We start from the raw sequence: 13978 nt of genomic DNA, 5'->3' as shown, positions 1-13978 counted from the left end.
AGTAGCTGCTGTAACCTGTTGGTTCTGATTACCCTAGGGAAAAATTTGAGGTGCTAGAAATGACTAGGTGCAGCAAGTCATAGGATTCATTGAACAAAGGTAATGGGGCGCCAGAATTGAAAACAGAAATGACAAGAATTTTCACAACGCCAAGTAAGACAGTTAGGATATCTAGTTCTCAGAACCAGGAACAGGTATCAAGGGGAAAAGGCAGAAGCATCTGAGGCATTATTTGAACACATTTGCTCTTAACTCCCATGACTCAACTCTCTTTTGCTATCGTCATCCATTTTAATGAATAGCAGGCTAAAAACCTTCCCATTGTTTGATAGCACAATAGTCAGAAACTGATCAATCAAGTCTAAATAAGACTTTGATATTTCCATGGGTATTCCTAGCCAAACTCACTTAGGAGTAAAAACAGTTTAACTAGATATTATTATTGAAGGAGTGGAGTTATCTAAAAGATCTTTCCATGCTGATTGAAATTCATCTCAATATTTTTTCTTTTGCTTGAAGCTTTACAGATTGTTAATTATATGTGTATATAACTCACTGGATTATGTATCGCTCAGTTCCTTGATGAAATCATCAGTAATGATGAAGTGGGAAGGTTTGGTTTTAATTTTGGTTTTTGCAGGGATTTGGGAGGCTCTCATTTGGAACAAGAGAATGCTTGAGTGGGCTGCTAATGTACAAGGGGAACCTTCTAAATATAGGAGAATTGTATTCAGATAGAGATGGGAGGATGCTTCATAATTTTGGTGGCTTGGGATGGTTCTAAACATATACTCTACATTTGTTGATTGTTTATAGCAAATGAAAGAAAGAGAAAAAACAAGGGGAACTCAGACTTTTACTCTAAGTATCTGGGCAGAAGGTGGTACCATTATCTGAAATGAAAAAGACTGCTGTATCAAGTACAAAGAGTTCCCTCTCATTGTTCTTCCTATTCAAAGATTTCCTGGTTTTCTCTTTTATTTTTCCATATTAACTTTAGAATAAAATTATATTCATCTAGAAAAAAGCAAAATACCATTTTTTTTGTAGTTGTATTCAATGTATAATGAATATAGGGGGAACTGTCATCTTTATGATGTTGAATCCTACTCAAGAATATGGTTTGTCTTAAAACCATGACTAGTTCCTCAGTCTTACTTAAATCTTTTGGTGGTGTTCTAGAGATTTTCTTTTACCATATAGACTTTACACACTTCTTGTTAAGTTTACTTCTGAGTATTTTATTTTTGTATTGCTATTATAATGGGGTCTTTTCTTTCATTATATCATCTTACATGTTGTTGTATATGATAGTATTTATATCAACTTTAAAAATAAAATAGCCAGTTACCATTCCTGCAAGATGAGTTTATTTGGGAATAGCCAGAGGAATTACAGTTTGGGAGATGCAAGCTATGGTGGACCATAGGCAAATCCAGAGAACAAAGGAGGGGAGCTTACTTTTATAGAGAAAAGCGGGGGGGATAGTTTGGAGGGACTGTTCTAAACAAAAGTTTACTGGAGGAAAGTAAGAGTTCAGGGTGGCAATGGCTTCTCATTGGCTGGTCTGTTGCTGGGCAAGAAAAATCTTCCTTCCTGAAATAGAAGACTTCCTCTTGTTTGGTAAAGCAAGATACAGTTCTTCCCACGCGGCATGAAAATAGAGGCCAGTGCATGCAAACAATGGAAAGTGATAGTAGTGAGAGCACCTTCTACAGGCACTCTCAACTCCAATTTTAGTTGAGGTTTTCTTTAATTTTCATATTTATTTCTATATATTCATTTTTACTTGGCTAATTTATTGAATTCTCTCCTTGCTTATAATGTTACAGTTTTTAGGCTTAGTTATTATAAACATTTTAACATTTATGTTTATTAATTTTTTTCTAATATCTTTTATTTATTTTATTGTTCTTTATCTAACATTTTAAGTTAAATGATTGATTCACTCATTTTTTAATTTCTATTTTATTTATATAATAATTTAAGTCTGTGAATTTTCCTCTAAGCTTTGCTTTATTTATATTTTATAGGATCTAATCTGTAGTACTATTATTATAAATGTTTCTAGAAATTCTGCAATGTTGTTTTGTGTTTTCCTTTTGCCTCAAGGATTGTTCAAAACAGTATTAAAAATTTTTTCCAATGGAAGGGTTTTTCAATTTTGTCAATACTTATAACTTTATTGATTTGTGATCAGAGAAAATATCTATAGTTTATCTAGTTATCTACTTTTTGGTATTAATTACTTTTTTTGCTCTTGCCAAAGTCATATCATTAAAAATATATTCTTTGGGCACCTGAAAGGAAAATATATGATCTACTTTCAGAGTTTAATATATTGTAATCAGATATATATCATTAATTATGTTGCTTATATTTTCTATACCTTTGATCTGTAATGGATTGAGAAAGGTTAATTGAATTCAACAAATTCAATGTGTTTCTATTTCTCCGTGTATCTCCTGTAATTTCTGTTTTATGAACTGATTTATTTTTTATTTGTTACTTATATATTTATCATTGTCGTGTCTTCATTTAAATCACACCTTTGCATTATAATATGTACCTTTTTATCCTATTTGATAAATTTGCTGAATTTCTCCTTATTTGATAATAAGAGCATCATTTTTTTTTGATTAGTCATTTTCCTGTTATATGTTTGCCCACCTTTTATTTTCAACATTTCTGAACAGCTTTGTTGTAGATGTGTCTTATATAAAGTGTAGAACTAGACTTTACTTTGTGAGTCAATTTTAATATATTATTCTTTTAATAGATAACAGAAAAATTTATATTTATTATTATGGTAAATATATGCAGTCTGAAATGTCATATTATCTTCTGTTTTGTTGTTTTTACGGTTTTGTTTACTTTTTATATTTTTTCTTTTTTGTATATAGTTGTTTTATTATTTAGGAAGCTTTAGGAAGTTAATAATTATAACTTTATACAGTACTCTTAGTTCTCTATTTCTTTATACGGTATCTATTGATACTCTATTAGAAGAAATGATAAAATGTTTCCTTTTCCTTCCATGATTCCATTTCTTTTGTCTCCTACCTGATATTTGCAAATAAAAATTATCTTTGTAGTGTGTTTACCTTATACTTTTAAATATTCTCATATTTCTATTATTTGATTGGTCAGCTTTAAATTATATCTGTTCATTCTAGTCATTAAATATAAGGCAATCAGCAAACTTTCTCAATTTTGTCCTTCCTATTCTAATTTTGTTAGTTGCACTAATTCTACCTAATCAGAGCAAATAGCATTTAACATTTTGTCTATCACCCCAATCCTCACACTTTTTTGCCTTAATTTTGTTATTAAATATATTCAAAACACTCCAATAGTCCTTTTGCCAGTTTCCTCAGATACATTTTGATTCATTAAAGTTCATCTTTTAGCTCGTTCCTCCGGAAAAACTCATGGGAACAGTATTTCCTGTGTTCTTACAATTTCAAAATTGTTTGCAAACTTTAATCTTGGAAGACAATTTGACTGGATATGAAATCCTTGCTCCCAGTTTCTTTACATGGGTCTCTTGTAGGTATTGCTCTGCTGTTTTCTGGAATTGAATGTAAAAATCTGAATTTTTGCCTGGTTGCTCATAGGATTCCTTTTTTAGTCTTTAAAATCCAGCAACTTTACTGATATGTGTCTCACTGTTGACTATTATAGGTCAATTTGTATGGACTCAAGTCTTTTTTCTCCATTTTGTATGACTCTAAGTTCTTATTTTTAAAGTGTTTGGCATAGTGTTTGGCCATAATGTTCAACTTTTCCATAACAACATTTTTCTGTTGAGTTTATTACTTTGTTGTTAAATTTAAAATTTTCTTTGTTTTTTTTCCTTGGGCCTGCCACTTTTAAAATGTATCCTTTTATTTACTTAAAAATTTGCATATAGTAGAATTTACTCTTTTTTGGTGTATAGTTCCGTAACTTTAGACAAATGCATATAGTCATGTAACTACCACTAGAATCAAAGTTCCCCTGTGCTGATTCTTATATAGTATCCTTTTACTGATGCTGTGTAAAATCCTTTTTAAAATTACTTATCATGGAATGAGCTGGATTTTCTTGGATCTTATCTTTGCAGGGTGCTTCTGTTAGGGTTTGGGGAGGACATGCTGAGCAGCCTTCAGATTCTTCCTTCACCACTTTCACAGAGTCAAACTGCTTCCTGTTTGAATGGCTCCTCTGAGTCTTTGTGTTACTACCCACTGTGAACTATGCTAGGTCCAAGAGGGCTTCTTCTGCCCTTATTCCCACATTTTCTGCTACAAATAAGAGGGATATATATTGCATTTTATGTGATCCCTTCACCTTCAGGATGTATATTTTTGTAGTCATTTCCAGAGATCTGCCACTGCTGGCCATCTTGTTATTCTCTGAACTTCTTTCTGCCTTTCTCCCTGTGTGGTATCTACTAACTCTGCTGATCCTGGGTAACTCTTCCATGTTTTTGGAGTCTGTGTACAATATGTCTTCTAGTATTGCTAAAAATTGTGCAGTTTTTGTTGTTAACTGTTTAGCATTTGCATGTTATCTGGGAGGAGAAGAGAGACAATACTGTCTCACACGGCCCTGTTCTTACTGCAAGTCCTTCCTTTGACTTCCCTCATCACTACCTTTCCCTTATTCCCCTTCCTTGGCTCATACATTAAGCACTGGAATCCCTCATACTGCTAACCTCTCTTAGTCCTACATCTCTTAATTAAATCATGTATGAATACTTCCTGTTATATCCTAGACCTCGTCATCAATTTCTAAACATATAATTTCAAAGTTGGTCCATTTTTTCCTGCTATCCTTTTGGCTTGGAATGCTCTTTTATTCTTTCCCTGATTAGTATAGTCTTGTTCATACTTTATGACCTAAAAATGTATATTAACTCCTTCAGGAAACCTTCCTTGACACCTCCTCAGGATGAAGCAGAATTAATCTCTCACCTATGCTTCCACAGTACATTGTGCCATTTTTAGTGCACTTATTTTGTTGTTTTCAATATTTACATATTATCAAGCCAGTGAGTATCCCCTGCATCTATGTATTGACCTGTCAATACAGAACTTTCAAATCCTGGGTTTCTAGGACTCTACTTACAACTCTCCTGTGATGGTCAGCACATACCTTCATTTATCTCATTTGATTTTCCACTGTTCAATTGAGGGGTACAATATTTTGAGTCATCTAGATTATCTAGCTTTTGCTTGCTAAGTGACTTGATAATTTCAAAGCAGTTCTCCTATTCTTAGGATGTAACTGGAAGTCCTCTAAATTGGAGCATTCACAAATTAAAAAAAAAAACAAAAACCTCAGTAATCATTAATGGAAGTTATTCTGCATTCCAGGTGATGCAACTGTGACAATAGCTCACAGATATACTCCCAAAGAACAACTGAAGATCCATACTCTGCTGGCAGATGTTATCGTAGTAGCTGCAGGTAAGTCTTCAGTGGCTGTTATTTGGTGAAATGTCATCAGCAGACTAATTCCTGCCCTAATTGCTGACATGTCTATAAGAACAGCTTCTTGGGAGACTTAGGTATACGTAGGACTGACTTCCATTCTGTCTCTTGGCAATCATCATATTGGTCCATTATACCTATGTTAACATTCATCACTTCATTGTGGAAAAACAAAACAGCCTTTGGAATGACAGATTAAGCACAAGAATAAATGTGTACTTTTACAATTACTTTGACAGACATGATTGGTTCTAAACATGAATAAGTTATGGGGAGACTGATAGGAAATGCTGTTGAAAGAGTAGCCAGGGCTAGCTCACATAGGACCTTGTAGACCCTGTAAGGACTTTCATATAAGCCAAAGATGGCTGTGAGCAGGAGATTGACATGATCTGGCTTATGTTTTTAAAATATTATTCATACTGTGTCAAGGGGAATTGAGTCTAGAAGAGCAGGAATAGAAACAGAGAGAACAGTTATTGCACTTCTACTTAATGGATCTAGGTTTTTCCTTAATTTGTTTTATAATCAAACATACAAAGTAATTCTACCCTTCATTTCTATCTTTACTCTTGCCACATAGCATTTCTACATTGCAGACAATTGTGACTCTTCTTGTTTTATCCAAGACTAGAATGGGAGCGTTTTTCATTTTGTTTATCAATTAGATGTTATTGGTAATTTCTAGGCTTTACACTTGATTTGCTGAGTATTTACAAACTATGAAGGGAGGGTAAAAGTTCCAGAAGAAATTGAGTTTGATGAAGAGAATAATAATAGTTTAAATTAGTTTCAACCAAGTTTAATTCACTTTTTATTATAATATAGGCCCTTCTCTGAAAGTCAGAATATATATGTGATGATTCCAGGTGGAGTAATTTGCCTCTTCATAGAGTAAAAATAGAAATATTCCCTTTTCAAGAAGTCACCAGTAAGCTGGTAAGGCTAAGCACATTTCCCATTTTTCTGAGAAATTATATTCAGATGATATCAAGTGCAAATTTTTGAACCGGGTTGACATAAGTAAGACATCAGATGTTTAGAGAGGCAATACAATTTTTCAGACCACAGGTCAACATTAAGTAAAATACTGCTGCAGCAGCTGAAATATTCACAGAAGACAAATATTGGGTTGGCCAAAAAGTTCATTACGGCAAAGCCTAACGAACATTTTGGCAAACCCAATGTTATGTTGACTTCTTTTTATTTATTTATTTATGTATTATATTATTTTTTAATGTTTATTTATTTATTTTCTTATTAGTCATCCATTTTACACACATCAGTGTATACATGTCAATCCCAATCGCCCAATTCATCACACCAGCTCCCCCAACCCACTGCCGCTTTCCCCCCTTGGTGTCCATACGTTTGTTCTCTACATCTGTGTCTCAATTTCTGCCCTGCAAACCGGTTCATCTGTACCATTTTCTAGGTTCCACATATATGAGTTAATATACGATATTTTTTTTCCCTTTCTGAATTATTTCACTCTGTATGACAGTCTCTAGATGCATCCCCATCTCTACAAATGACCTGACTTCATTCCTTTTTAGGGCAGAGTAATATTCCATTATATATATATACCACATCTTCTTCATCCATTCGTCTCTTGATGAGCATTTAGGTTGCTTCCATGACCTGGCTATTGTAAATAGTGCTGCAATGAACATTGGGGTGCATGTATTTCTTTGAATTATGGTTTTCTCAGGGTATATGCCCAGTAGTGGGATTGCTGGGTCATACAGTAGTTCTATTTTTAGTTCTTTAAGGAACCTCCATAGTGGCTGTATCAATTTACATTCCCACCAACAGTGCAGGAGGGTTTCCTTTTTTCCACACCCTCCCCAGCATTTGTTGTTTGTAGACTTTCTGATGATACCCATTCTAACTGGTGTGAGGTGATACCTCATTGTAGTTTTGATTTCCATTTCTCTAATAATTAGTGATGTTGAGCAGCTTTTCATGTGCTTCTTGGCCATCTGTATGTCTTCTTTGGAGAAATCTCTATTTAGGTCTTCTGCCCATTTTTGGATTGGGTTGTTTGTTTCTTTAATATTGAGCTGCATAAGCTGTTTATATATTTTGGAGATTAATCCTTTGTCCGTAGATTCGTTTACAAATATTCTCTCCCATTCTGAGGGTTGTCTTTTGGTCTTGTTTACGGTTTCCTTTGCTGTGCAAAAGCTTTGAAGTTTCATTAGGTCCCATTTGTTTATTTTTATTTCCATTACTCTAGGAGGTGGATCAAAAAAGATCTTGCTGTGATTTATGTCAAAGAGTGTTCTTCCTATGTTTTCCTCTAAGAGTTTGATAGCGTCTGGTTGTACATTTAGGTCTCTAATCCATTTTGAGTTTATTTTTGTGTATGGTGTTAGGAGGTGTTCTAATTTCATTCTTTTACATGTACCCATCCAGTTTTCCCAGCACCACTTATTGAAGAGACTGTCTTTTCTCCACTGTATATCCTTGCCTCCTCTGTCATAGATTAGTTGACCATAGGTGTGTGGGTTTATCTCTGGGCTTTCTATCTTGTTCCATTGATCTATGTTTGTGCTTTTGTGCCAGTACCATATTGTCTTGATTACTGTAGCTTTGTAGTATAGTCTGAAGTCAGGGAGTCTGATTCCTCCAGCTCCGTTTTTTTCCCTCAAGACTGCTTTGTATATTCGGGGTCTTTTGTGTCTCCATACAAATTTTAAGATTTTTTTGTTCTAGTTCTGTAAAAAATGCCATTGGTAATTTGATAGGGATTGCACTGAATATGTAGATTGCTTTGGGTAGTATAGTCATTTTCACAGTATTGATTCTTCCAATCTAAGAACATGTTATATTGCTCCATCTGTTTGTATCATCTTTAATTTCTTTCATCACTGTCTTATAGTTTTCTGCATACAGGTCTTTTGTCTCCCTAGGTAGGTTTATTCCTAGGTATTTTATTCTTTTTGTTGCAGTGGTAAATGGGAGTGTTTCCTTAATTTCTCTTTCAGATTTTTCATCATTAGTGCATAGGAATTCAAGGGATTTCTGTGCATTAATTTTGTATCCTGCAACTTTACCAAATTCATTGATTAGCTCTAGTAGTTTTCTGGTGGAATTTTTAGGATTCTCTAATGTATGGAGTCATGTCATCTGCAAACAGTGACAGTTTTACATCTTCTTTTCCAATTTTTATTCCTTTTATTTCTTTTTCTTCTCTGATTGCTGTGGCTAGGGCTTCCAAATCTATGTTGAATAATAGGGGGGAGAGTGGACATCCTTGTCTTGTTCCTGATCTTAGAGGAAATGCTTTCAGTTTTTCACCATTGAGAATGATGTTGGCTGCGGGTTTGTCATATATGGGCTTTATTATGTTGAGGTAGGTTCCCTCTATGCCCACTTTCTGGAGAGTTTTTATCATAAATGGGTGTTGAATTTTGTCAATACTTTTTCTGCATCTATTGAGATGATCATATAGTTTTTCTTCTTCAGTTTGTTAATATGGTGTATCACATTGATTGATTTGTGTATATTGAAGAATCCTTGCATCCCTGGGATAAATCCCACTTGATCATGGTGTATGATCCTTTTAATGTGTTGTAGGATTCTGTTTGCTAGTATTTTGTTGAGGATTTTTGCATCTATATTCATCAGTGATATTGGTCTGTAATTTTCTTTTTTTGTAGTATCTTTGTCTGGTTTTGGTATCAGGGTGATGGTGACCTCATAGAATGAGTTTGGGAGTGTTCCTTCCTCTGCAATTTTTTGGAAGAGTTTGAGAAGGATGGGTGTTATCTCTTCTCTACATTTCTGATAGAATTCACCTGTGTAGCCATCTGGTCCTGGACTTTTGTTTGTTGGAAGATTTTTAATCACAGTTTCAATTTCATTACTTGTGATTGCCTCTGTTCATATTTTCTATTTCTTCCTGGTTCAGTCTTGGAAGGTTATATCATTCTAAGAATTTGTACATTTCTTCCAGGTTGTCCATTTTATTTCCATAGAGTGCTTGTAGTAGTCTCTTAGGATGCTTTGTATATCTGTGTTGTCTGTTGTAACTTCTCCTTTTACATGTCAAATTTTATTGATTTGACTCCTCTCCCTCTTTTTCTTTTTTTTTTTTTTTTTTGCAGTACACCGGCCTCTCACTCTTGTGGCCTTTCCCGTTGTGGAGCACAGGCTCCGGACGTGCAGGCTCAGCAGCCATGGCTCACGGGCCTAGCCACTCCGTGGCATATGGGATCTTCCCGGACCGGGACACGAACCTGTGTCCCCTGCATCGGCAGGCAGACTCTCAACCACTGCACCACCAGGGAAGCCCTCCCTCTTTTTTTTGATGAGTCTGGCTAATGGTTTATCAATTTTGTTTATCTTCTCAGAGAACCAGCTTTTAGTTTTATTGATCTTTGCTATTGTTTTCTTTGTTTGTAGTTCATTTATTTCTGCTCTGATCTTTATGATTTCTTTCCTTCTGCTAACTTTGGGTTTTGTTTGTTCTTCTTTCTCTAGATCCTTTAGATGTAACGTTAGATTGTTTATTTGAGATATTTCTTGTTTCTTGAGGTAGGCTTGTATAGCTATAAACTTCCCTCTTAGAACTGCTTTTGCTGCATCCCATAGGTTTTGGATCATCGTGTTTTTATTGTCATTTGTCTCTAGGTATTTTTTGATTTCCTGTTTGACTTGTTTAGTGATCTCTTGGTTATTTAGTAACGTATTGTTTAGCCTCCATGTGTTTGTGTTTTTCATGTTTTTTTCCCTGTAATTGATTTCTAATCTCATAGCGTTGTGGTCAGAAAAGATGCTTGATATGATTTCAATTTTCTTAAATTTACTGAGGCTTGATTTGTGACCCAAGATGTGATCTATCCTGGAGAATGTTCCATGTGCACTTGAGAGAAAGTGTAATCTGCTGTTTTGGGGTGGAATGTCATATAAATATCAATTAAATCTATGTGGTCTATTGTGTCATTTAAAGCTTGTGTTTCCTTATTAATTTTCTGTTTGGATGATCTGTCCATTGGTGTAAGTGAGGTGTTAAAGTCCCCCACTATTATTGTGTTACTGTCGATTTCCTCTTTTAGAGCTGTTAGCAGTTGCCTTATGTATTGAGGTACTCCTATGTTGGGTGCATACGTATTTATAATTGTTATGTCTTCTTCTTGGATTGATCCCTTGATCATTATGTAGTGTCCTTCCTTGTCTCTTGTAACATTCTTTATTGGAAAGTCTATTTTATCTGATATGAGTATTGCTACTCCAGCTTTATTTTGATTTCCTTTTGCATGGAATATCTTTTTCCATCCCCTCACTTTCAGTCTGTATGTGTCCCTAGGTCTGAGGTGGGTCTCTTGTAGACAGCATACATATGGTCTTGTTTTTGTATCCATTCATCAAGCCTGTGTCTTTTGGTTACAGCATTTAATCCATTCACATTTAATGTAATTATCGATATGTATGTTCCTATGACCATTTTCTTAATTGTTTTGGGTTTGTTTTTGTAGGTCCTTTTCTTGTGTTTCCCACTTAGAGAAGTTCCTTACATTTTTTGTAGAGCTGGTTTGGTGGTGCTGAATTCTCTTAGCTTTTGCTTGTCTCTAAAGCTTTTGATTTCTCCATCGAATGTGAATGAGATCCTTGCTGGGTAGAGTAATCTTGGTTGTAGGTTCTTCCCTTTCATCACTTTAAGTATATCATGGCTCTCCCTTCTGGCTTGTAGAGTTTCTGCTGAGAAATCAGCTGTTAACCTTATGGGAGTTCCCTTGTAAGTTATTTGTAGTTTTTCCCTTGCTGCTTTCAATAAGTTTTCTTTGTCTTTAATTTTTGCCAATTTGATTACTATGTGTCTCAGCATGTTTCTCCTTGGGTTTATCCTGTATGGGACTCTCTGTGCTTCCTGGACTTGGGTGGCTCTTTACTTTCCCATGTTAGGGAAGTTTTTGACTATAATCTCTTCAGATATTTTCTCGGGTCCTTTCTCTCTGTCTTCTCCTTCTGGAACCCCTATAATGCGAATGTGGTTGCGTTTAATGTTGTCCCAGAGGTCTCTTAGGCTGTCTTCATTTCTTTTCATTGTTATTTCTTTATTCTGTTCCACAGCAGTGAATTCCACCATTCTGTCTTCCAGGTCACTTATCCGTTCTTCTGCCTCAGTTATTCTGCTATTGATTCCTTCTTGTGTAGTTTGCATTTCAGTTATTGTATTGTTCATCTCTGTTTGTTCTTTAATTCTTCTAGATCTTTGTTAAACATTTCTTGCATCTTCTCAATCTTTGCTTCCATTCATTTTCCGAAGTGCTGGTTCATCTTCACTATCGTTATTCTGAATTCTTTTTCTGGAAGATTGCCTATGTCCTTTTCATTTAGTTGTTTTTCTGAGGTTCTGTCTTGTTCTTTCATCTGATACATAGCCCTCTACCTTTTCATCTTGTCTATGTTTCTGTGAATGTGGTTTTTGTTCCACAGGCTGCAGGATTGTAGTTCTTTCTGCTTCTGCTGTCTGCCCTCTGCTGAGTTCTTTTTAGAAACACTTGGATTCACACACCCGTCTCAGTATTTGGTGAGTAGAGAGGAATTTGAGTGGTCGTCCTTGTTCATCTTTAACTTTAGACAGAATGAAATTTACACTGTCTTTAAAAGGTGCTACTTGACTTCAATGTTACCAACTTGTAAGGACTATTTCACAATTGACCTTAGTTCCCATTTATCAATTATAACATTGAATGAATATTTTCTTTTAGTGGGGAAAAATCCCTCAGTGTACATTCATGCTCATGTTATTTTCTTTGACAAGAAATGACAAATGGGTGATTAAAATCCTCTTTCAAGAACCAATGACATTTTTTTGTGGCTAAATCAAACCTTAGGTCCCAAGTATGCATGCGAATACTATCATCATCCTTGAGTTCCTCCTATAGACTCATTGTGTGCTCCTTTGTAAAGGCCTATATCAGCACTGAATACAAGGTGTTAAAAATAAGACAGGGAAAAGAAAAAGGACGATAAAGGAAGAGAAGGGAAAGGAAGGACCAAGGCTATATAAAATGAACAGAAAATGAGTCAGGAGGTACTCAGGCCCCTAGGGGTAGAGACAGCATGGAGGCTCTGTACAGCAGCCATCCTGCTCAGAGTATCCTCTTACCACCAGAGTGCGCCAGTCAGGTGTGTAGCTACTTCAGACAGCCAGTTGGCTGCACACCATCCTAATCCTGACCTGGAAGACATTTTGAACAAAAGTAGTGCAAACAGGTCTTCCTCCCATCTTGTATTCTAGCTCTAAAGCCTCTAACTAGATACAAAGGTATTCTGAATGCTGGAAGACAGCCCTGCACAAAGCCCTGCTGTCATGCTGAAGAAATACATATTTGGATAATGGGAAATTTCCGGGTAGAAAATTGAGAATTTATAAGAAATAACTAAAGATTGCTACATTTCCACTTCCTTAATAATCACCTGGAGAATTTAAGCGTAAAATACGTAAAGGTAAATTACAGTGAAATTATATAGAAAGCAGGAGTTAATGTAAAAAAGGAATTCTATATAACCAGACAATAGGAATGACATATTACTAAAATGATCACATCGTGCATTATGTGTGGGAAATAACAAATACAATTAGCAGTGGGTATTAAAGAAGGAGAAAGAGGGGGCTTCCCTGGTGGTGCAGTGGTTGGGAGTCCGCCTGCCAATGGAGGGGACGCGGGTTCGTTCCCCGGTCCAGGACGATCCCGTGTGTCGCAGAACGGCTGGGCCCGTGAGCCATGGCCGCTGAGCCTGCGCGTCCGGAGCCTGTGCTTCGCCACGGGAGAGGCCACAGCAGTGACAGGCGCGCGTAACGCAAAAAAAAAAAAAAAAAGAGGAGATAGCGATCTAATGGCAGAGGTAGCTGGAACAGGGAGGGCTGGATCATTGTCATAATTAGGATGTCAGCATATATGGAAGCAGTCCCATCTAGAAGTCAGGAAGAGTAGAGGAGGAGCAGTGCGTGATGTATCAGAAAGATTAATGATGTCTGATAGATGACAGTACAGAATGTAATGACGAAATCTCAGAATGGGCTTGAAGAAGAAAGATGTAAAAGAGGAAATCATTGTGTGAAGATCCTGGGGCATTAATAAAATTAACTTATATTAATCTCACCCCTTCAGTTTCTCAAATTCCCAGAGTCCTATGCTTATAGATTTAACTATGTATCACTTACTTTTTAAGCACCTACTTTCAAAAATCAAAAATTGGGCTTATTTAGAAGCTTGAATCTGAAAATCAGATTATCAAACTGTATTTAGAAATAAGGAGCTTCAAGTCTCTACTTATAGCTACTTTTGAGTTCACAGAGAGCATGAATCTGTTTCTAGGACATTTTCCTGTATCATGGTTATAGCACTTAACACCTGTTTATGGTTGTTGGTCACCTTCACTAGATTATAGCAGGAACAGGACTGTTTGTTTTGTTTTAGCTTTTTTTCTAAGCCAAGTGCTGAGAATGATATCTGACACACAGTGGGTGCTCAATAAATGTGTGC

The 13978-nt window shown here is 35.7% G+C and overlaps 1 protein-coding gene across 2 annotated transcripts in view; it reads left to right on the top strand.

Moving 5' to 3' along the window:
• MTHFD2L (methylenetetrahydrofolate dehydrogenase (NADP+ dependent) 2 like) overlaps positions 1–13978 on the top strand; it is a 141089-nt gene that overhangs the window by 57673 nt on the left and 69438 nt on the right. For both annotated transcript variants that reach the window (XR_007476948.1, XM_049708985.1), the window contains exon 6: positions 5361–5453. Coding sequence is in view for 1 of the 2 variants with exons in the window: in XM_049708985.1 (XP_049564942.1) it covers positions 5361–5453 (93 nt within the window). In the remaining variant the exon portion in view is untranslated. The remainder of the gene's footprint in view (positions 1–5360; positions 5454–13978) is intronic.

Source organism: Orcinus orca, chromosome 4 (genome assembly GCF_937001465.1).
Source record: "Orcinus orca chromosome 4, mOrcOrc1.1, whole genome shotgun sequence".
Taxonomy (NCBI): Eukaryota; Metazoa; Chordata; class Mammalia; order Artiodactyla; family Delphinidae; genus Orcinus; species Orcinus orca.
Note: the sequence above shows the minus strand (reverse complement) of the source record. Positions and strands in the feature narration are given on the sequence as shown.